Below are 25,885 nucleotides of genomic sequence, written 5' to 3' on the forward strand. Positions count from 1 at the left end.
AACTTTCTCCAGTCTATAGAGCTTCTGGTATTCTGAGCTGTTAGTATCTACCATAAGCTTCCCTTTGTTTCTCCTTATCCAATCCTGCAGATTCCCTAATGTCCAGGATCCTCTTGGAATTTTTGATTCAACTCTTCACCTTTATGGGAGCATGTTAGCTCTGCATTTTCACAGGCTGAAAAATGGCAAGTAACATTATCTGGCATTTGTGTAACACCAATGACCATCTCCTGACCATCTCAAGCCGAGCCCATCATCCTTCTAATCAACCTAGCAAATCAATTCAAGTATATCCTTCCTTGAGGAAACCAAACGTATACCATATTTTAACAGTGAGGTCTCACCAATACTTTATACAATTATAGCAAGCCTTTACTTCTATAGTTAATATCCCTCACAATGAAGATCAATATTTGCCTTAATACCTATTTGCTGTTTCTGCCTGTTAACTTTGTGCCTTTTGTATTATGTTAGTCTATTCCTATTTACAGAATTTATATCTTCTAAAGATGTGAAACCTTTTGCACTCAGTAGATGGAGTTATAGCACTGCACCTTAGCTGCCAAGGCTGCCTGAACACTAGAGTTAAACATACAGTAGGGTGTGAAATTCAGATTTTTTTTCTTGGGTGCTTTGAGTGCTCACAAGTCCAACTGATGTCTGCAATGAACAATGGAAGATTGATTGAAACTTAATAATTCAATCCTCTCAACCTTTAGCAGCTGGAAATTCATTCAGCAGCTCCTAACGCTGCATTTTTCCCCATTGTACTTGATGATTGATCATTGAATTCCTACAGCACAGGAGAGGCCATTTGGCTTATTGTCCACACCGATACTCCCCCCATCACCTCACATAGTCCACCTAATCTGCACATATTTGGAATGTTGGAGGAAATCTGAGCACCTGGCAGAAACCCATACAGACACAGAATGTGCAAACTCCATACAGTCACCCAATGTTGGGATTGAACCTGGGTCCCTAGCTCTGTGAGGCAGCAATGCTAACCACTGTGCTACCATGCGGCACTCACTCAATTAAAAGTCTGTCCATTTCAGCCTTGAATTTACTTAATGATCCAGCCTCTACAGTTCTCTGTGGTAAAGAATTCCACTCATTCACTACCCTCTGAGAAAAGAAATTTCTCCTTATATTTGTCTTTAAACCCCTCAATATGAAATTATGCCCTCTGGTCCTAGACACTTCCACAAGAGGTAACAACCTTTCTGCATCTATCTTGTCAAGTCCATTAAGAATCTTGTATATTACAATAAGACCACCTCTCATTCTTAACTCCAATGCATTAGGCCTAGACTACTCAACCTCTTCGTAAAATTGTCCTACCCTGTCTGGGATCAACCTAGGAACCTTCTTTGGACTGTCTCCAGTGTCAGCATATGTTTCCTTACATAAGGAGCTCAAAACCGTTGCCCTCAGACCAATTCTCACACCTCTTTAGCTCTTCTCGATTTTGGAGCTCAGACACCTAGGCATTGCATGGTTGTGCCAGATTACTTTGCATGCTGAAGCATAGATGAAACTTGTACATCTGCACAGGAGCTCTATTATAGTTCTTAACTTGTTTTCATAACACTCACTCACTTTGCACTTCCTTGTAGGCTGCTAGCCTCTGTCTACATTGCTTTCTTAGTGCACATTTGCTGACTTCAGTCTGACAACCTCTGTGTGACTTGCTTTCTTACTGCACTAGCTCTTCAGTGCTTAGTTACAGGTTGCTGAACACTTGTGGCTCATGCTATGTTTTTGTGGGGAGAAAGCGACCGGCAGCTTGTCATTGGTGGGGAGAACTGAATGGTTGATGGAATACACATTTCAACTATGCAGCACTATGCTACATAGACCTGCAGCATAGCCTAGAAATTTATGTGGCAAATACACTGTCGGAAACTGGAGGCAACTTTAAAATTGTGCACTTTTAGTGTCTCCTGTGTAGCATGAGACCTCATCTAACTGTGTTCCAATAGTAACCAGGCTTTGACTAGTATAAACAAATGATTTATCAGGTGCCGCACTACTATAATAAGAGTGCAATGTTTTTGAAATAAGCATGATGTCATCAGTAATTATCCCTTCGTCGTTTTGGCAAAAGGATTCAGACAATTGATTGACACAGTAAGTTACCTGCCCCTAGAAATAGGGTATATTAACTAGTGCTCAGGGGCAGAGGGCAGTCCTGACCCATCAGTGCTCATTAGGAAGTTCTTGTAGGCAGCGGTCCTCCATGTGTGGTCCTTGGAGAGCTATCCTCCAGGTGAAAGATGGATCACAAGATTGAGAGGAAGACCATAGGAAAATTTCTGTAAAACTTGAGTTACAGAACTTTTGCTGTCACTAATGCATGAAATAATGGTAATGACATTATACCCCCTGACATTTGTACTAATATCTTGGGCCATGACAACTTGTTAATAATGACTCATTTTAGAGCCTTTTGTATTCAACTACCTTTTAGAAACCATTGAGGTTGATCCAAAGGTAATTATGCAAAAGCTTGAGCCATCAGCAGTTCTGGGGTTTGTGTGAATGGTTATGATAATTTATAAAGTATTTCTTTTATGAGCAAACATTTTTAGTCTTAACCAAAACTATCTCCCATCATGTAATGTCTATTCATCAATGGAATATCTAAACAATGTTACACTAGAAGCTCAAGTTTAACAGCAAAACTAATTTTCTTTTTTTCTGTATTCCTGGCCTGAATATACTGTTCTAGATTTAATGTCATTTAATTTCTGCCAAAAGTATCCCAAAATAACTAATTATAATATTTTCTACTGTAAATCTTTGTCATGACCAGGGCTCAGGTGTGTCCTCAGAACAATTTATGAACTATGAATTTGTATAAACTGGTATACATCTCTGTCTTAGTTTTCTAGTATTTCAAATTAAAGATAACCAGCAACACAGATTTATTGTTTAAATATGAGAAAAAAACTAGTTTATTACCCAACTGTTAGAAATTAATTAAAAAGTAAAAACATTAGCTGAAAAACAGATGTAAAGATTTAAAGTTTATGTATGATGATAAAAATGAGTTGAATCTCTATTATTGTTGCAAGCCTAGCTCACTTAAAGATTCTGCTTCCAAACGTGTTGAAAACCTGAAGTCTATACTTTGTTCCCTCAGGTGGACCAAGCAGAACAGGTCCTCAGTGAATGAAGGCTCCTTTTGTTTCTTTTCTATGGCACTGTAGCTGGGGCTCTTGGTAGCCTGGATAGCCACAGGCCTCGATATCTATCTTCCTTTGTCTCCCTGAGAGCTAATGGCTCCTTGAAGATATTTCTGCAATGGTCTATGCACCAAAATGATTGATCACCGTCAGATATGTTTCTACAATTCAACACTTAAAGTGGCTGTTATTGCAGAACTGTTGAAACATGCTTTTAAATTAGGTGTTGGTTTAGTTTTGATCTGGTGCTCAGACTTTTAGTCAAAATAATTCACTTTTTTAAACTTTCTCAGTCATTAACTTGGATAGCTCCCATTCTTTCAGGTTTTGTTGAGATAGGAAGCACTAGTCACACCTCCAGTGAACTATTGTCACAGAGTATCTGTTATGCTGAGGAATGTTTATTAAATTTCAAAAGGCCTCTTGTGATTTCTTTTTTGAGAACAACGTAATCTGGTCCTAATCTCAGCTGAATCCACAAATATATTCAACTGACTTTTGAAAGCAATTTTGAAAGTTAGAGAGAATAGCTTTCTTTACAAAATATATAACATTATGACTGCACAATAGTGACATTCCTTAATCTTTCTCGAACAAGATTTTGCATTTTCAGTATCAGATTTCTGTCTGTCATTTTAAATTGTGTTTGGAGAAAAGTATTGATTTTTTTCCCTTCGGTGTTTTATAGAAGTGTTACCAGTCTGATTCCTGGAATGGCAGGACTGATGTGTGGGAAGAGGTTGAGTCAATTAGGATTACATTCGCTGCAGTTCAGAGGAATAAAGGAGGGGGCTGGGGGTAGGAATCTTATAAAATTTAAATTCTAATGAGACTAGGCAGGATAGATGCAGTATAAATATTCCTGATACTGGGGAAGTCCAGAACTAGTGGTCATGATCTGAGGATATGGGGTAAACCATTTAAGAACACAGAACAGTACACATAGGAACAGGCCCTTCAGCCCACAATGTTGTGCTGAACATGACACCAAATTAAACTAATCCCTCCTGTCTGCTCTTGGTCTAGATCCCTCCATTCATTGTATATTCCTGTGCTTATCTAAAAGTACCTTTAAATGTCCCTATCATAACTGCCTCCACCACCACCCATGCCAGCACGTTACACACTCCTATTACCCTGTGTAAACAATTCTGCCCCTCCCATATCCTTTGAACTTTTCCTCCTCTCACCTTAAATGCATACCCCCTAGTATTAAACATTTCAACTGTGGGTTAAAAAATTCTGACCATCAACCCTGTCTATACATTTCAAAATTTTACAGACTTCTATCAGGTTTCCCTTCAGCCTCCTCTGCACCAGAGAAAACAATCTGAGTCTTTCCAGCCTCTTCTTATAGCTCATGCCCTCTAATCCAGGCAGCATCTTGGTAAACTTCTGCACGCGCTTCAAAGCCTCCCAATCCTTCCTGCAATGTGGCGACTGGAATTGAACACCATACTGTAAATGTGGCCTAACCAAAGTCTTATAAAGCTGCAACATGACATCTTGATTCTTGAGCTCAATTCCCTGACCAATAAAGGCAAGCATGCCATATGCCTTCTTTACTACCCTATCTACTTGCATGGCCACTTTCAGGGATCAATGGATTTGAATCGCAAGATGTCCCTGTATGTCAGCGCTGTTCAGGGTCATGGCATTAACTGTACACTTTTCCTTAACATCTGATCTCTCAAAGTGCAGCAGCTCACATTTACCTGGATTAAACTCCATCTCCCACTTCTCCACCCATATCTAAACTGATCTATATCCAGCTGTATCCTTTGACAACCTTCTACACTATCCACAAATCACCGATCTTAGGATTGAAATGAAGAGAAATGGCTTCATCCAGAGAGTGGTGAGCCTGTGGAATTTGTTGCCACAGAAAGCAGTCAAGGCCAAAACGTTCATGAGTTCAAGGAGGAGTTACAATTCACACTTGGACTAAAGGAATCAAAGGATGAGAGGGATAAAGTAGGAACAGACTCTTGCATTGAATGAACAGCCATGATCATAATGAATGGTGGAGCAGGATTGAAGATCAATGTTCTATCCCTTCTCCTATTTTCCATGCTTCTACGTATGTGCTCATAAATGTATCACTGGAGATAGAGAACAGTGACAACCAGAACCTCTCCTACTCGCTAATTTGGACAAGTCAATTGTTATTATGTTTTTCCATGACACATTCCATAACAAATCACTTTTACAAATAAGGTTCATGTCCCTCATGACCAGATTGGGTCCTACAAACATTGTCAATATTTAGGTGAATGCAATGTTGCCAAGGGGTCAGGTGGAAAACCATTGTCACTTTATTTCTTACTGGAGTATATCCTTAAAATGTGATTACTTTGTTCTTCTGTCCACTGAACACATGCAATCTTTCAGAATATCACAAGCAATTGGGAAATACAGGTATGTTATTTATGTGGTTAGACATCCTCTGACTATCTGGGTGTCTCTGTTGTCTTTGGAATAACAGAAGTCTTTGTGCAATATTGATCATGGTAGAGTTTTAAGTTCTTCTGAAGACATCTCATCAAAAAAAGGACGTTAAGAAAATTTTGTATGCCATATACATTCAATTTAGTAAAATATCAAGTGCCATTGTGCCCCAGTGGTGGAGTGATGACAATCAGAGATGTACAGGGGTCAGAATTAGAAGAGTAGACCTAACGCGTTTTGTTGTCAGTTATTATTACAAATTTACATCCGTAAATGTATTGCTGAACTTCCTGACTTCAAATATTACCGCCAAACCTTCCTTCTCTACGTGGGCGTACATAAACTCTGCATTATCCAAAGTCCTAGATGCATAGGCTACTGGGCGTTCCTCTCCACTGGACCACCTATGAGCTAATACTACCCCAATGCCGTACAGGGAGGCGTCTCATGTGAACACCAGGTCTCGCTTGGGATCATAGTATACCAGCACCTCAGTGGATGATAGCTGTTTCTTCATTTCTCTGAAAGCTATGGCTTGACTACGTGATCATTTCCAAGGCTGACCCTTTTTTTTTAAAAGAGTTGACGCAAGGGTGGCAGGGTGGAGGCCAGGTTATGTGTGAACTGTCCATAATAACTCACCAAGCCTAAGGAAAGACCTAAGCTCCAGTACAGATGTGGGAGCCAGGGCATCTTTTTATCACCCTCCCCTCATTTTCTAACGAGAGTAAGCTGGTCTTCTTGACTCTAGTCTTTGCAGGTCACTTTGAGTTGCCTGGAAGACACATTTTTCCCTTCTAAGGGGTAGCAAGAAAGTGAAAGCCTAATGTATTTACATAAGTTGCATGGAGTTAGAAGTGGTTAGCCTTGAATTATTTTAGAACATAACATGTAGGAGCAGGAATAAGCCATTTGACACTTTTGATCATGTTCTGCCATTCAGTTGGATCATAGCTGGTATGGTTGCAATCTGAACTCCAATTTCCTGTCTGCCACCCTGTTGGCTTTGACTCCCTTGTCAATCAAGAATCAATCTAACTTGAATAAATTTGCCGTAGAAGAGAATTTCGCATGCAGATGACTCTGAGAGAAAAAAGTTTCTACTTGGGCAGCATGGTGGCACAGTGGTTAGCACTGTTGCCTCACTGTGCCGGGGACCCGGGTTCGATTCCAGCCTTGGGTGACTGTCTATGTGGAGTTTGCACATTCTCCCTGTGTCTGCGTGGGTTTCCTCCGGGTGCTCTGGTTTCCTCCCACAGTCCAAAGATGTGCAGGTTAGGTGGATTGGCCATGCTAAATTGCCCATAGTGTTCAGGGAGGTGTAGATTAGGTGGATTATAGGGGGATGGGTCTGGGTGGAATGTTCTGAGGTTCGGTGTGGACTTGTTGGGCCGAAGGGCCTGTTTCCACACTGTAGGGATTCTATGATTCGTTACCCATCGTAAAAGGGTGACCTCTTATTCGTAAACTGTATTGTCTAGTCCTAGTCTCCTTCACAAGAGGAAATATCGTCCCATCTATCAACTAATCCAATTCTGTCAGGATCTCCTATGTTTCAATAAGATCTTCATTCTTATAATCGCCAATATAAAGGGAGGTGATGACCTAATGGTATTATTGCTAGACTATTCATCCAAAGACCCAGGTAATATCCTGAGAACCTAGGGTCAAATCCTATTGCAGCAGATGGTAGAAATAAATTTGGTAAAAATCTGGAATTTAGAGTCTAATGATGACTATGAATCCATAGTCAATTGTTGAGGAAAATAACCCATCTGGTTCAATGTCCTTTAGGGAAGAGAATCTTCTATCCTTACCTGGTCTGGTCTGGCCTGGCCTACGTGTGACTTCAGATCCACAGTAATGTAGTTGACTGTCAACTGCCCCATGGGCAATTAGGGATGGGCAGTAAATGCTGGCTCAGCCAATGATGCCCCTATCTCGTGAATGAATTTTTAAAAATTCAATAACTTCCAAGATGTTCATCTTCGCTTCATAAGGTCAGCCCTTCATCCCAAGAGTGGATCAAATGAACCTTTGCTGAACCATTTCTTGCCCAGTTATATTGTTCTTTCAAATAAGGAGACTAAAACGGCAGAGGCTATCTCAGATATGATCTCATCAAAGTCCTGCCTAGTTGCAGTAAAACTTCGTTGCTTTAATATTCCCTTGTTTTGCAATAAACAGCAACATCCCAATTGCTTTTCTCATCACTGGCTGAATGATTAGGGCTCATAGAAGGTACTGTTTGGATAATCATATCCAAGAGCTACTGTTGGTAAAAGGCAGACAATTGGATGGGAATTTAGAAATTTAAATGTAGTGGAGGCTAAATTGAAAAGATTATAAGATTGCATGTTGGCTCACACTTGTGAAGCATGTAATGCACATGCATGCACTTGCATGGGACATATCCGTGTAATGACTAATTAATTGAAACTTACCTATCTATTTGAAGACAGTAAGGACTGCAGATGCTGGAAGCTAGAGTCAATAAACGTAGAGCTGAAAAAGCACAGCAGGTCAGACAGCATCCGAGGAGCAGGAAAGTTAACGTTTCGGGCTGAAACCCTTTGTCGGGATTGGGGAGGGGGAGGGGAGCCCAGACTGGAAATAAATACAGGGAGTTGGGGTGGGGCTGAACGGGAGAGTAGGTGAGATAGAGCTAGGTAGATGCAGGTAGTGTGTAGTTGTGGTTGGTCAGCGGGAAGGGTGGAGTAGATAGGTGAGTCAGAAGACAGACTGCCCCTCCCGCTCCCCTGGTGACATGTCCATCCTTGACCTCCTCCACTGTCAGAGTTCAATAATGTTAGGTCCTGAACATTATCTTCATGTTCTTACCTAATCCCATTCCCCAGGCTCTACAATCACATGGGCTGCTATTTAGCATAGCTCAACCCATTTTCAATTACTTTTGATCCCCATTAGCAGCTTTTCTTTCTCCCCAGCTCATCATTATCCACTTCTTTGTCTGCCTAATTGTCTTTCTTTCCCTCTGGACTCCATCTCCACATATCGCTTACTCCTTTACACCCCACTCCACCTTCAGTATTTATGCCACCTTTTCCTAGGCACTACTGTTCTTCTCAAGAAGGATCACTGAACCCAAAACATTAACTCTGCTTTCTCTTCACAGATGCTGCCAGACTTGGTAAGTTTCTCCAGCAATTTCTAGTTTTGTTTCAGAGTTTCAGTGTCCTCACTTCTTTGTTTTATTTTAATTATTGGCCAATCCTGGCAGAGAATCAGTGTGTGTAGTATGTGCACGCATGTTGTGTGTGCATGTGTCAGGTGTGTATGCAGGTCGTTTGTGTGTATTTACTTTCATAGTTTAAACTGTGTTAACCAGCTTTGCATCTTTGCTCAGTAAGTCTTGTTTTATAATAAATCAATAGACCTGTTGTTTATTAAAGAAACTTCATTAATAGATCATTTAATTCTGAACTTAATATTGAGATTATACATATTGGTAACTGAGTAAGTTAATAAAATATATGTTGTGAGTAGTGGGACTAGAGACAGTCAGTACATTCCTCCAACCATTGTTCATATCATCATATGAAATAGGTTGTGCATGATAACTGATCAGCGACTGAAAAAGTGATGAAATTTATATGTGTATGTTGATAAAACTTGTGCATCTTCTGAATAATATGAATCTACCTTCTGTGGCAACTCATTGAGAGCTCAGTACAGTGTCTAATGACTTGTTATCTCTAATCATTAATCATTGAATATTCTCTGCAGACATTTCAATTAGTTCTTCAATTTTTGTCTTATTTGCATTCCTGACCATTCCCCCATTAAGATATCTCCTTTTGAGTATTCAGTTCATAATAGTACCTCGTCTTGAGGCTTTCATCCATGTACACGAACAATAAAGCATTGCTAAAGCATCAAATTCTTCCTTCTCCTTGTTCATTTTCCCTGTGCCACACAGTATTCTGTTAACGTCCTCTGTTAATTTCCAGATCATTGTGCTCTGTGCTAGCTGCCAGGAGGCAAATGAGATTTTCACACCTTGTTTATAAGGAATGGATGGTTATTTTTTGGCTCAGCTTGGCTAAGACTATACAGAAGCAAAATAACAAAAGAAATTCACATTTTACCAGTATATGGTTGATCACCACACTCTTGACTACAAAAGTGATGAGTCATTATAAATTTGTTGGTGTGTTTTTTAAATCATGTAGTCTTTACCAGTATCCTCTTTCTTCTGTGTGAGACGATCTTGCTGTTATTTGCCAATAGAATGAATAATGGACAGCTTCTTAAATTAGTAAGTTCACAGCCTGAACATTTTTATAAATTGACAGTCCATTTGTGGCCAATCAAATAAACCACAACAATAAAGGCAAGATTGCAATCTTAGTCCTTTGAGAGTTGCTTGTTAACCTCTAGCCTGTCTATCATTGTTGTCCTTTATAGCAAAATCAACTGGAAAAGTTAAATTAATGTGGAGATTGGGAAATTCTTCAGTGCTTAGCAGACAAATATTGGCATTGGTGAAACAAATAAAATTTTCAAAGTATTCTTAACTCCATTTTGATGCATTTATTCATACTTTAAAACAACACTTAAAATGGAGGCAGTTTCATAAGCTTACGTAACAACTTATTATTTCTCATGTTGAGGTCTTTCTGATTTTTAATGATTTAGAATGTGCAAGGTAAACATTGGCCTTGATTTTAACTCCAACTTCTGGATTCAGTTGCCAGTGTGGATGGGCAGCAGTTAAATGTAATGTGTGATTTATTAATTTATACCTATTTGACCTGGCTAACTGTAATGTTAAATTGTAGATGGTTTATTATATGATCCTTCCTTTCTTGCTCTTTGCTGAGCCAACCATTTTGATCAATTGGCACAAAACTTCCAAATGTTTCTTGATTATTAATATCAGCCACCTGCTTGCTGTCATCCCTGGATAGACATGTTGCTTACCTTGCTATTTCCTGTCCAGTTATTAAAATTGAGTCCAATACATGTCAACAGATGGTTTTAAGTCTCAATTGGAAAGTGAGCACAAGACTCATACTCTGATGCAACAATTTGTGTCTCAACAAAAAAAAACAAAGGCCAAAGAACCATACAGCACAGGAACAAGGCCTTTGGCCCTCTAAGCCTGCGCCAACACATTTTGCCCTTCCAAACTAAAACTGCCTTCACTTATAGGATCCATATCCCTCTATTCCCTTCCTATTCATGAGATGGTCAACAGATTATTCGACTTGGATGCAATTGCATTGTTATCTCACATGACATAATCTTCTAGGATGCTAATTTTGTCAGGATAAGCAGTAACATATCTTTCAGATTTGATCCTAAACTGTAAAGATATCATTGAGTTTGGGCACCAGTGTGGGAAAACAACTTGAAGAAACATTTAAGTGCATATGGAAGTGCACCCTGACTTCCTCTCGGTCACAATTTTTGATTAACAGATGCTAGCAATAACAGATTTGAGAACAATTCTATAGAACTCTATTATAAAGTAGTTCAGTATTGTATAAGGCATGTGTAAGATAATAATTTTAATAACCAGTAGCTTTTAATTTACAATTCTTTTACCTCATTACCTTTAAAGAGTAATAGTGGCTACAAAAGCATTGTCAGAGCTTTCATTTAGTACTGCTGTCTGTGACCCATATTATGGCAACACTAACACATTAAAAGACAACCATTTATTCTCAAACCTTTAAGGCATTTTTTGAAAACAAAAGAACTTGCAATCATAGTATAATTTGAAAGCAGTATGACTGACAGAATTCCCATCCTTCTATCAAAAGTACTGCTCTTGGTTAAAGCTCTCTTCACTTTTCCCCTGTGCTTAGCTTCTAATAAGCAGTACAATGAGAGTGGATATTATATGCTAGAGTTCTAAATTTAATCTAGATGCCATTAGACATTGAGTTATTTTTGGAATGTTAAAGGAGTAGAATGATAGCCAAGTTTTGATTTAGTGTCCAAGCAAATCAAGTCTACTGAATTATAAAATGATGTTTAATATGGATTGAAACTTATATACGCTGGCTTTCCTACCTAAGGTAATCATTATATTTAATCGTTCTCTCACAGGCCACACGACTGAATACAGGCTGTGAGACATGTATTGGGGTATTTCACTGGCTTCCTTAACAATTACATTAGTCCCAATGACACTCTATTTTCCTTGTCATTTATTTTTCAGCCAGTGCCCTTCAGGAATTTTTTTTTTGTAAAGTAGATCAAGTTGAACAATTCCAGATGCACAGACTAAAAGGGCCTACAAGTATCCAACCATTACTCGGACATCAGTGGGAGCTGCTACAAGGAACAAGGAACATGAAGAATGAGTTGGTCAATCTGAGATATTTAGACATCTAGGATGGCCAGTAATTTATGACATTGCCTCAGGCATTTCATTGGAAAGTAATGTTTATAGTGCAGGAGAAAAGAATAAATATTGCATTTGCACTAGGGAACCTGACCTTAACTGATATTGCAATTGTCCTACTGAGCTACTGAAATACAAATACAAATTAAAATTTATCAGACTTTAAAATCTTATTTAAAATAATCTAGAATATTTCGATTGCTAATGACTCGTCTCATGACAGAATCCTCAAACAATTATTAGCAACTTAATTTGTTTGAAGAGACAATCTCCTGTGAGAACATAGGATTTTGCTGATTCTCAATTGAATTTGTGAGCACAAAATGCATAGAATCACTTACCTTTGTTTTCTACCTTGAAGTCCTCAGGAAGAAGGCTGTCTTGCCTATTGCCAAGCACAAAGGCCAAGAAGGACAAAATGAGAGCATCCAGGATCCCAATTATGGCCAAGATGTAAGCCCAACGAACAGAACATGCTCCCAAAGTGTACTTGTCAGTTTTGTCCCCACACATTTGTTTGACAGCATCTGAATCCCAGCCATCGGGGTAAATCATGCATCCCATTATCAGGCCAGTAGCTAAAGGAAAAATAATCATCATTACACATTTTTTTGCAATATGCAATAGAAAAATATGCTGATCTACAAAGTGATAATACAACATTTATTAACATATTTGATATTTTACAAAAATCCAAGTCATTTGTAACACCAAAATCAAACACTTCAGCATGTTTGATTTTTCTGAAAGGCATCTTGTGAAGCCATTTACTGTTAGCACTGAAACAATTTCCCCTTTAATAACACCATTGGAATTTTCTCGCAATTTTCACCTCCTTGAATCTATGAAAGTGATGACCGAAGTCATAAAGGACAGAAATATTAAAAGAGTGAGGAACAGAAAATGTAATATTTCCAAAATCAGAATTCAGTATTTCTATTAAAGTCTAAACAATGTACTAATTTATTGTATTTGCTAACTTAATAATAATATTCACTGTAACCAGAAGCACAGTACTGAAAGGAGATTATAGAAATCTCCCAAGATTCCCACTGTTTTTGCTGCTGCTTATACCATATCTCCAATGTCTGCCAAAGAACATGCATATACGTTGTGAGGCAAACATTAAAAACCACAAAGCTGCTAACAAAGCAATAGTATTTCCTTTAAGGGAGATAAAATTGAAAGGTAGCAACATTACACTAAACTTATATAGAACCTTAGTTAGGCCACATTTGGAGGACTGCACATTTGTGACGTCAATATTAAGTAAAATGGAAGCCCCAGAGAAAATGTAAAAATATTTACAAACATAATATTTACAAAATCTGGGAAGTTGTAATAATCAGGAAAGGATGAATAAATTTGGTTGATTTTCTTTAGAAAAGACATGATAGGTGTCTTTAAAATTCTGAAGACATTTGATAGAGTAGATAATATTTGCGCTTTGAGGCAGTTCAGTCTAGAGATCGTACATACCAGAAGCCATATCTCCAAGGTAGCCATTAAGAAATCCAATCAGCAATTTAAGATAAGCTTCATTATTCATTGGTCAAGACGTGGAACATGTTTCCACACCGACTAGTTGAGAAAAGTAAGGATATATTTTAATGGAAGCTAAAGAAAGTGATAGAAGAATATGTCAAATAGATGGATGAAGAAAGGTAGGGAAGAAATCATATTGAACATAAACATCAATCCTTTGTGTACAATCACTGCTTGAATGGCAAAATGCAATGCAAGATTGGGTTCTTATGAGAACACTGTAACAATTTGTAAGGCCTTCCTGTCAAGTACTATGGTAAACTCAATGGAAAGTACCATCACAGGAGGTGATTGTCCTTAACGTTAAATGCTTTTTTGGAAAATTAGCGAATGTTGTAGAGCAATAATTTGCAATTTAGTCCTCATAGAATCCATACACTACGGAAGCAGGCCATTCAGCCCATCAAGCCCACACTGACCCTCTGAAGAACATCTCACTCAGACTCACCCTGTCTCTGTATTTCCCTTGACTAATCTACATAGCCTGCACATCCCTGGACACAATGGACAATTTAGCATGGCCAATCCACCTAACCTGCACATCTTTGGAATGAAATCGGGGCACCTGGAGGAAACACACACACACAATCACATATGGGAAGATTGTGCAAATTCCACACAGACATAATGGAATTGAACCTGGGTTCCCTGGCACTGTAAGACAGCAGTGCTAACCACTGAGCCACCGTGCCACCCACCAGATGCAGAAGGTAATGATTCTACAGGGGTTAATATTCATGTTACATTGGTTCCACCATTTCAACTGATTTCACAGTCTCTGGTTGGAGACAAGAGTTCTGCTTTAGGAGGGAGCAGATATATCAAGGGGAGGTGACTGGAAAATGGACTTCCAAAAGGCATTTGATGAAGTGCCACATTATCAAAATTACAGCTGATGGAATAAGGGCCAGTGAGAGCATGGATACAAACTTGGCTAACAGGAAACAAAATATAGTAAACAATTGCTTTTTTGAACTTCAAAGGAGATTGAATTGCTCAAAAGGACTGGCACCTGGACCATTACCCAATGACACATTTATAATCATCTAGAAAGGAATAATTTGAATAGGGATAGTCAACACAGTTTTGTGAAGGGTAGGTCGTGCCTCACAAACCTTATTGAGTTCTTTGAGAAGGTGACCAAACAGGTGGATGAGTGTAAAGCGGTTGATGTGATGTATATGGATTTCAGTAAAGCGTTTGATAAGGTTCCCCACTGTAGGCTATTGCAGAAAATACGGATGCATGGGATTGAGGGTGATTTAGCAGTTTGGATCAGAAATTGGCTAACTGTAAGAAGACAGAGGATGGTGGTTGATGGGAAATGTTCATCCTGGAGTTCAGTTACTAGTGGTGTACCGCAAAGATCTGTTTTGGGGCCACTGCTGTTTGTCATTTTTATAAATGACCTGGATGAGGGCGTAGAATGATGGGTTAGTAAATTTGCGGATGACACTAAAGTCGGTGAAGTTGTGGATAGGGCGGAAGGATGTTGCAGGTTACAGAGGGACATAGATAAGCTGCAGAGCTGGGCTGAGAGGTGGCAAATGGAGTTTAATGCAGAAAAGTGTGAGGCGATTCACTTTGGAAGGAGTAACAGGAATACAGAGTACTGGGCTAATGGTAAGATTCTTGGTAGTGTGGATGAACAGAGAGATCTCGGTGTCCATGTGCATAGATCACTGAAAGTTGCCACCCAGGTTGATAGGGTTGTTAAGAAGGCGTACGTCGCCAACTTTAAGGGCATTTAAATGGTCATTGGATAAACATATGGATGATAATGGAATAGTGTAGGTTAGATGGGCTTCAGATTGGTTTCACAGGTTGGCACAACATCGAGGGCCGAAGGGCCTGTACTGCGCTGTAATGTTCTATGTTCTATGTTCTATGTTCTATCTAGACTAGCTCCCTAAGGTCCAAATAATTATGACAGACTTGTAATGTAGTTGTACATATTGCTATCATGCAATAAGCCTCCTTGCTTTCCAAGAATAGTGCCTCTTTCATAGATCACCTTCAATGGTGTATCCTCTTCCACTAACTGATAGATATGCACAAAACAAAGAAAGGGCAGCATGGTGGCTCAGTGGTTAGCACTGTTGCCTCACAGCACCAGGGACCCAGGTTCAATTCCACCCTTGGGCAACTGTCTGTCTGGAGTTTGCACATTCTCCCCGTGTCTGCATGGGTTTCCTCCGGGTGCTCCGGTTTCCTCCCACAGTCCAAAGGTGTGCAGGTTAGGTGGATTGGCCATGCTAAATTGCCTGTTGTGTAGATTAGATGGGTTATAGGGGGATGGGTCTGGGCGGGATGCTCCAAGTGTCAGTGTGGACTTGTTGGGCCGAAAGGCCTGTTTCTACACTGTAGGGATTCTATGAAGACAAAGCAGGATTGGTTGCAGTGAACTATCTCAGACAGGCCTTACCCAGCATATACTGATAGAGATGGCAACTACCAAAAGATACCAGATCTGGTGATGCCAGAAAATACCATGTCTTAACAGCAGCCAGCAACACAGTAGCTTGAGTTGGGATAATAGACTATGAGCTGTTAACCCTTTATCCAACAATTTGGTTAAAAACTTAAGGGCAGCATATTCAAATCCTAATCAACTCTGCCCACAAATGGGAAATTAAATTTGCATCCCTCAAGAAAACAACAAGATTGGAGGGGTTGAGTTATTGCTTCAATTTTTAACTGCCCATCCAGTGCAGTTTATGTTGGCTGGATTGGGTCAAAGTTGAATCTTAAAAACTTACTACAATCCTATATTTAAAAATCCCTATGCTTGTGGTTTGAAAGCACTGAACTGTGAAAGGATCTTTCATGTTCTTTTCATCCAGCTGCACAACTAATTGAATATTCTTGTTTTCACCTTTGCCTGATATTACCAAGTAGCCCTGTCATAGTAAAACCACAGAAAATTAATTTAATAGCTCTTTTAAAATGCAGTATAGATAGACATGTAAGCCGACATTTGGAAAGGCCAGATAGTTAAAATAATTTCTTTATAGAAGGCTGAGTTAAACAATTAGCCCTAAGCTATAGATTTATGGGAATAAGTAACAATTCAGCAGACAAATTTTCTCCTCACAGCTTTGCAAACAAACCGTCAGACATCCTCCTCAAGATTATTGAGGTTGGTGACCTTCAACCCCAATTACTAACATCCTATATCACTCCAATAAGCTGAAATCTTATAGCTGCCTGACCTGTGACATGGCCTTCCCCTCCATCAACCCTTCACATATTTACCTCCTATTGAGTACTAGTCTTTCCTGATTCCTGGCATTTTTCTCAGTTTTCACCTTCCATCACTGAGTTTCTAACCTGATTCCTGACTGATTTCTAAATCTGTTTGAAGGCCAGATGGGAAACAGGAGGAAATAAATGATTGCAAGGTCCTACTGTTAAATTTTGCAGTGCCTGCAATCCTCCAATTCTTGGACATCTGCTCAGCCTTTGTGGTAACACAAAGTTCCTAAATTTATCACTTTTTTTTGGTAATTCTCATTATTACCCTCTATCAGTGAGTAACAGTTTTACTGATTACAAAAAGTTGAATTACATTGAACTGTCTGGTGGATAGAAAGAGAACTGACAGATTTGACAGTCTTTTCACACGTTGTGCGTAATTATTTGTTCATGAGAAGTTGAATACTACAAAGCCCAAGAATCATGTGGGATACACTACCGTTAGTGAAAAAAGTTTGTCCCAATGAACATGGAACATAGAACAGTACAGCACAGTACAGGCCCTTCGGCCCACGATGTTGTGCCGACCTATTATCCTACTCTAAGATCAAACTAATCTGCATACCCTTCATTTTATGATCATCCATGTGCCTATCCAAGAGTTGCTTAAATGTCCCTAATGTATCTGACTCCACTACCACTGCTGGCAGTGCATTCCATGCACCCACCACTCTCTGTGTATAGAATCTACCTCTGACATCTGTACCGTACCTTCCTCCAATCACCTTTAAATTATACCCCCTCGTAATAGTCATTTCAGCCCTGGGAAAAAGTCTCTGGCTATCCACTCTGTCTATGCCTCTTATCATCTTATACATCTCTATCAAGTCACCTCTCATCCTTCTCCGCTCCAATGCAAAACGTCCTAGCTCCCTCAACCTTTCCTCTTAAGACCTGCCCTCCAGACCAGGCAGCATCCTGGTAAATCTCCTCTGCACCCTCTCTGAAGCTTCCACATCCTTCCTATAATGAGGCGACCAGAACTGAACCCAATATTCCAAGTGTATTCTAATCAGTGTTTTATAGAGCTACAGCATAATCTTATGGCTCTTAAACTCTATCCCCCTGCCAATGAAAGCTAACACACCATACGTCTTCTTAACAACCCTATCAACTTGACAACTTTGAGGGATCTATGGAAGTGGACACCAAGAGCCCTCTGCTCCTCCACACTGCCAAAAATCCTGCCATTGACCTGGAATTCTGCATTCAAATTTGACCTTCCAAAATGAATCACTTCACACTTTTCTTGATTGAATTCTAGCTGGCACTTCTTTGCCAGCTCTGCATCTTGTCAATGTCCTGTTGCAACCTACAACAGCCCTCCACACTGTCCACAACTCCACCAACCTTCGTGTCATCGGCAAACTTACTAACGCACCCTTCCACTTCCTCATCCAGGTCATTTATAAAGATCACGAAGAGCAGAGGTCCCAGAACAGATCCCTGCGGAACATCACTGGTCACCTCCAGCTCCAGGCTGAATACTTTCCATCTACTACCACCTTCTGGTGTTCTATTGGACAGCCAATTCTGTATCCAGACAGCCAAATTTCCCTGAATCCCATGTCTCCTTACTTTCTGAATGAGCCTACCAGGGGGAACCTTATCATATGCCTTGCTAAAATCCATGTACACCACATCCACTGCTCTACGTTCATCAATGTGTTTTGTCACATCCTCAAAGAATTCAATAAGGCTTGTGAGGCATGATCTGCCCCTCACAAAGCCATGCTGACAATTTCTAATCAAACTATGCTTTTCCAAATAATCATAAATACTATCTCTCAGAATCCTCTTGAATAATTTGCCCACCACAGAAGTAAGACTGACTGGTCTGTAATTCCCAGGATTATCCCTATTCCCTTTCTTGAGCAAGGGAATAACATTTGCCACCCTCCAGACATCTGGTACTACTCCAGTGGATAGTAAGGATGCAAAGATCATCACCAAATGCGCAGCAATCTCTTCCCTCACTTCCCGTAGAAACCTTGGGTATATCCCATCTGGCCCAGGGGACTTATCTATCCTCATGCATTTCAAAATTTCCAGTACATCTTCCTTTCTAACTTCAACCTATTTGAGCATAACAGCCTGTTTCACGCTATCCTTACTACAAGGTCCCTCTCTCTGGTGAATACTGAAGTAAAGTATTCATTAAACACATCCCCTACCTATTCCAACTTCAGGCACAATTTCCCTCCACTATCCCTGATCGGCCCTACGCTCACTCTGGCCATCCTCTTGTTCCTCACATAATTAAAGAACGCCTTGGGGTTTTCCTTAATCCTACCCACCAAGAGATTTTCCTACCCTGTTCTATTGCTCCTAAGTCCATTCTTCAATTCCTTCCTAGCTACCTTGTAACCCTCTAGAGGCCTGTCCAATCCTTGCTTCTTCAACCTTACGTAAGCTTCCTTCTCCCCCTTGACTAAATGTTCCACACGTCTTGTCATCCAAGGTTCCTTCACCTAACCATCCCTTCCTCGCCTCAGTGGGACAAGCCTACCCAACACTCGTAGTAAGTGCTCCCTAAACAACCTCCACATTTCTGTCGTGCATTTCCCTGAGAACATCTGTTCCCAATTTATGCTCCGCAGTTCCTGCCTAATGGCATTGTAATTCCCCCTCCCCCAATTAAATACTTTCCCATACCGTCTGCTCCTATCCCTCTTCATGACTATAGTAAAAGTCAGGGAGTTGTGATCATTATCACCGAAATGCTCTCTCACCGAGAGATCTGACACCTGGCCCGATTCGTTGCCAAGCACCAAATCCAATATGACCTTCCCTTTAGTCAATGTTTAGTCAATGTTATCAGTGATCCAATGTTCTGCTTGTCAAACAAGCCATTACTTTCCCCAGCCATGGATGGGAAAGAAATTAATGTTAGCGAAATAAAAGGCATACAGATGTTTAGAGACATTTGGGCAATGATTTATTAAAAAAAAATGTGGTTGTCAAATTCAGCCTGAGGAAATGAAACATTATTTAATGATTAAAATCCTCAGGTATCTATAATGTGTGATAATGATCAACCATAGACGAATAATGTTGTTGCAAATTTTGTTATATTTTGCATTACATTTTATGTTGTCCTACTTTAATGCTATGTTACTTTATTCCATTTGATGGATAAAATGGCTTGAATTCTGATTTGGTTCATGTATGTAAAGTTAATGCTTGTTTGTTGTTAAGTTATAACTAACATTGCAAGACAAACTGGGGAAATTCTCCTGCTTCTTCAGCCCAGATATTAAGATGAATCTTCTCAAGGACTTCACATTAACTATAATCCACAAAATCACTGTCTTCAATCTTTGAAGAAGAGCTGTAAAACTTTCCACATTCTAATTCTTCATTCTTCCTCTCTGTATTGTTCCTTATTTTCCATCTAAACTGAAAGTGTTTAGGGAACTTGTAGCAGAGAACATATTGAGACTTAAACCATACCACAAATCATACAATATTTATCTACTGTTGTGCACATCATATTAATATTGGAATTAGATCAACTTCTTAAATTATTGCTCTCAGTCAAAGTGGTGTAACTCTTTTACATCAGTCATTTGGAATCATGTTGGGTCTTTAAACATTTATCAGTGATCCAATGTTCTGCTTGTCAAACAAGCCATTCCTTTCCCCAGCCATGGATGGGAAAGAAATGACTGTTAGTGAAAGAAAAGGCATTCAGATATTCAGAGACATGAGGACACGTCGCATGTAATAAGGAATGATTACCAACCCTCCACAAGAGTAAAAGAGCATTCATTAACCTTTTCAGACAACAGTTACTTAGCTTCAAGCACCAGAGAAATTTATGTGATGTAGTTTGATCCTATTTCTCAATTAATGATATGACATACTTATGAAACAGTAAGGTAGCAATGACGAGTTTTTGAGAGAAGCCTTCCCAGACCTGATTAACTTTGAATATTTCATTGTCGTGTGAGTTATTTGATGAAACTGGTAGGTTTTGATTAATTGATCCCTTGAGATCTATTCTTCATCTGATGAACTTCTCTGAGCTTGCTGCTGGCATCATTTGAAAAATATCAAGCTGTTCCTATTTAACATTTGCAGTTACAATAATTAGAAATATAAATTTTGATCCATGGAATTCAATGATGTGGACAGAACCTCTAACATGAGATCTATTTGATACAAGAATAAAAAGTATTGATTCCCACTTACCTTATGTTTATCTAATAAATGAACAGGTAGAAATTCTCTAATTTTAATCCACAGTAACTGATATTATTTTTCATATAAGTAACTCATAAAATGAGTGGATCATTCATTTAAGTGCTTTTATCATGCTATTCAAAATATTTGAGTTTATTTATTTGCTTTGACAAATTCTTAGGCTCCCAAATTAATCTTTTTCAAATTAGTCAATGTAGAATCAAGCTGAGCACAGAGTGAGAGTGGGGTAATGCAAACTACAGAACACAGATTTGGACTAACAGAGGGCACAGACTCAAGTTGATATGACACAACAGTTCAGAGACAAAGCCAGAATGTCTGAACCCTGACACTGGCTCAACGTTCTTCTCTAAGCAGGCCTTCTAAATTGCCATCTGAAAAAGTGACTACTGGTGTTTATGTGCAGCTTCTAAACCACAGTGAACAATGAATATATTTTTCATCCAATCCCACCATGACTTCCCCCTTTTTTATTGCAAGCTGCAAAACATCAAGAGCAACTACCCTCATTTGATTATGATTTCTAACTAGGTTGGTGTAAGCCAATTTCTTTCAACAAGTCATTTCTATAACTGTTGTCAATTTAAATTTGGAATAATCCTCTCAAATGAAAACTCAGTGGAGCCTGATCTCACACAATCATTACAGTTTTGGCCAAGATTTGCAGCTTCAGTTTTGCTAGGGCTGCTGGGTCTGGCTATAAGGCAAAGTTTGCATCCTAACAATCACCGTTGTTATGGTGATATTAAAGGTGATAGTAAGTGTTGTATTCTATCCACATTGGTTTCAAATGACTATTTAGTAGAGAAAACTTGTGCTATGGTCTAATGTTGTCCAGAATCTCAATTAGATCTTCCGCAATTAATTTTGCTTTCAATTTCTATTTTGTTGTACAAGATAAAACCAGTACAAATTTAGAAGATGAGGCAACAGCCTAGCGGTATTATCGATGGATTGTTAATCCAGAAACCCAGGTAATGTCCCAGGGACCCAGGTTTGAATCCTGCCACAGCTGATGGTGGAATTCAGATTCGATAAAAATTGGAATTGAGAGTCTAATGATGACTACAAATTTATTGCTGGGGAGAAACCCATTTGGTTCACTAATGTCCTTCAGTGAAGGAATCTGCCATCTTTACTTGGTCTGGTTTACATGTGACTCCAGGCCCACAGCAATGTGGTTGTCTCTTAACTGTCCTCTGAGCAATTAGGTATGAGCAATAAATACTGACCTCATCATGTGAAAGATATAAACAAAGTTAATTACTCATTGACTAGCTGAGAAAAAGTTGATTTTAACTTGATGTACCGTTAGGAGAGCCAGTAATAACTTGGTTGTTGTTACAAAAACTGCCGGATTTTACTTTGTATTGATGTAGTTGGAAAGTCAAATCAAACAAGATATATTGTCAACTTGTGCCTAAATCAACCTGATGGCATTCTGGAGCTACAATCACAAATGACCTAAGATTCTAATCTCAGCCTTGAAATTATGGGATATAAGATACAGTTAATGGTAACGGTTTATGGAGTGCTGTTGAAGGAAGAGACCTAGGGGTGTAGGTGCATAGCTCTTGAAAGTGGAGTCACAGGTAGATAGAATGGTGAACAAGGCATGCTTGCCTTCATTGGTCAGTTAACTGAGTATAGGAGTTGGGATGTCATTTTGCAGCTGTACAAGATATTGGTGAGGCCACTTTTAGAATACTGCATTCACTTCTGGTCTCCCTGCTATAGGACAGATGTTGTTAAACTTGAAAATGTTCAGAAACCATTTACAAGAATGTTGTCAGGATTAGAGGGTTTAAGCTTCAGGGAGAGGTTGTATAGGTTGGGGCTGTTTTCCCTATGGAGCACTGGAGGCTGATTGCTGAATTTAAAGAGATTTATAAAATCATGAGGGGCATGGATAGGGTGAATAGCCAAGGTCTTTTTCCCAGGCCAAGGGAGTCCAAAACTAGAGGGGCAATTTTTCCACTTAGAGGGTGGTGCATGCATGGAACAAACTACCAGAGGAAGTGGCGGAGGCTGGTACAATTACGACATTTAAAAGGCATCTGGATGGGTACATGAATAGGAAGGGTTTGGTGGGATATAGGCCAAATCTGGAAATTGGGACTAGATCTGTTTAGGATATCTGGTTAGCATGGACGAGTTTGACTGAAGGGTCTGTCTCCATGCTGTTTCTATTCTATAACTTGATGACTCTATATGAATGTTCAATGCACTTGTCTGATTTTTGTTTCCCTGTGCTAATTTAAATAGAAGCTTGGATTTCTCTTCTTGAGTTTTCTGTTCAACAGCATGCCTTTGGCATATGTTAGAAGCATTTGCAAGTTTTTACTCAACCTGTTTGTTTGTGCCTCCTTGGTCAGCAAGTACTCGAGTGGGACTTGAACCTGGAGTTACTGCCTCAGAGGGAGGAATGCTGCAAAAGTTGCCACAATATCTCTTCAAATTAGGATTAGTTCCTCAATAAATGCTGGAAGAAGAATTTATTATGATCATGTTAACATTTTGCTTGCTAGTATTCTGTGTCATAAGTCAAGGTTTTGCGTTTCCTGCTGCGTTATCATTTAATAATTGATGATACAAATCTCCCAAATCCTTTAGAATATTTGCAATGAAAACAGGATATAATATTTAAAATGAATTGATGTTCTAGCATTTTCAGTAATCTACTCTGTTTATACTGTTGCACTATTGACAATACACTGAGTTGAGAAACATAGAAAGTATTTTTGCCCTAAATAAATTTGCATATCTATCATTTTGACATATATGTATTGATTAATCTTTAACATTTGGCATTGGTTAAAATTAACAGCCTCTAATCCCACTAAGCATTTACCTATTACTCTGTACTCAGTGCAACCTTAGATGATGAACAAACTATTGCCACTTATTCTCTTATTTAGACCACTGCTGTATAACAATTCCCTTACCATTTTTTTTGTTTGTTGATTCCCCATCATTCTTCCCTAACTCCACCTTTTTAATTCCTTTTATTCTTGACCTGATAGCTTTCAAGGGTATACCATTTAACGTTCAGCTAGCATATCCAGAGCTACTTAATCTTTGTTCCATGTGATTAATTCTTTCTGCTGCAGTTTCTCTTCTGTAATTCTCACAGGAGAATGCTGTCTCTTCAATTTTTAGAACTCATATTTTTCATAATTTTTCCTTAACACAGCATTACAAATAACTGGTATAGCATATCAAATTTCTCCATACTTTCTAATGTCACTTTATTGCTCAGTTTTAAAAGGTTGTAATTATTGACAGTCAATGCACCTTCTGCCTTTAAAACAGATGATAATTTTAAAATTGCTGATTAAAAATCCATCAACTGCCAATCAAGTTACAATTATTTGCTATAACACCAATAATCAGGGCAAAAATATTTTTGATCCCTGTCTTTTGCAAATAATTCAGCTTCAATACTTTTCTCATCTGGGCTCTTTAATTCATTGGTGTCTTTTCATTTCCTTCATGGTTAGAGAAATGACTGGACTACTAAAATTACTGAATAATTGTGAATAATTTCACAAATCTGCAGTAGCTGCTGTGTTCCAGTTCTGCATACGTTATTTATGGTCAAAAGGTCTCTATCTTTAATTGTACACCTCACTGACCAAGACTTATAGTTCATGAAGAAATGGAGAAAAGTCCATTCATATTGAAATAGTTTGAAATGAATCCCTTTGGAAAGATCAGTGAGTCCGTGTCTCCTTGGAATTTAGTCTAGACAGAAAATCACAACTAAAAGAATAGAGTATAAGGATTCTTTCTTTAAGAAGTCTGTAGACTCCTCTATTGGCATATTTTCCATGTTAAAGGTCATGTATAAATGAAAGTTGCTTTTGTTATAAATGATCACAAAGTCATGTCCTCTGAAAGCCTTTTAACAGTCATACTTATAATTAATTTGACCTGTGAATTACAGGGCATTTAAGCAATGATCACCAAAAATCCGCACACGAGATTAGATTTGTTTATTTGAAGACAGAACTATACATTTTAAATTACAATATAATGGTATTTTTCCCTCTAACTATCCCAGCACTCTCATTATGAATTTTATTTAAGGAATAGATGGTTGAAATTATTCTGAGACTGTAACTGTTAGTTCTAGACTGCTTAACCAGCGAAAACATCCTCACAGAATCTACCCTTTCAAGCCTCTAAATTATTTTATGTTTCAAGTGAAATTATGTTTCATTCTTCAAAGTTTCAGGCAATATAAGCTTAATTTACTCAATTTCTCTGTAGAATCATTTCCCCAATTCCAAATATTTGTCTAGCAAACATTTGTTGCATTCCCTCTGAGGGAAGTATATCCTTCATTGGCTAAGGAAATCAAAACTGTACACAGAATAATGGGTGTATTTAGGGTAAATGGATGTGTAGAACAGGCTTGATAAAGGAGCATGAGAGCAGGAATTCATGTACATGATGTAGGTGAAGGTGCAAATATTCTTGCCTTTTCCCATCTGGTTACATCATTAAAGCTGTTTTTGCACTGAATACAGAAGTATGGCACAATGCTACTGATCTTCTCAGACATGTCCATCCATAAAGAGGAAGAATGTCTCTATGCTACTCATCACTGCAGCTAGCAATGCAAGGCATGCGTCATTGAACTTTGGCAAAGCCCATGCCCATTTTGAATTCATCCTTGTTCAGTTTACTGAACTCTCTAACACTTCCAAATTCCTGGTTTGGACTGGTCCTTTAAATGCTGCAGTTGTGATTGCAACTGATGATGCCAAATCTAAAATTGATATTATTATAATGTAGCAGTGCTTAAAATTACATTCGTTGATATACTTTCTTTTTGGTTTCACTGGCAATGTTGCTCCAC

General features: G+C 38.8%; 2 protein-coding genes across 2 annotated transcripts in view; both read right to left on the bottom strand.

The window, feature by feature from the left end:
- LOC109913838 (cadherin EGF LAG seven-pass G-type receptor 2-like) overlaps window positions 1-25,885 on the bottom strand; it is a 990,249-nt gene that overhangs the window by 714,796 nt on the left and 249,568 nt on the right. The gene's annotated exons all lie outside the window — the stretch shown is intronic.
- Window positions 1-25,885, bottom strand: part of lhfpl5b (LHFPL tetraspan subfamily member 5b) — a 131,432-nt gene that overhangs the window by 3,439 nt on the left and 102,108 nt on the right. Inside the window, exon 2 of the mRNA XM_048612108.1 lies at window positions 12,357-12,593. Within this exon, the coding sequence (XP_048468065.1) occupies window positions 12,357-12,593 (237 nt within the window). The remainder of the gene's footprint in view (window positions 1-12,356; window positions 12,594-25,885) is intronic.

This window comes from Rhincodon typus, chromosome 25 (assembly GCF_021869965.1).
Source record: "Rhincodon typus isolate 14 chromosome 25, sRhiTyp1.1, whole genome shotgun sequence".
NCBI lineage: Eukaryota > Metazoa > Chordata > Chondrichthyes > Orectolobiformes > Rhincodontidae > Rhincodon > Rhincodon typus.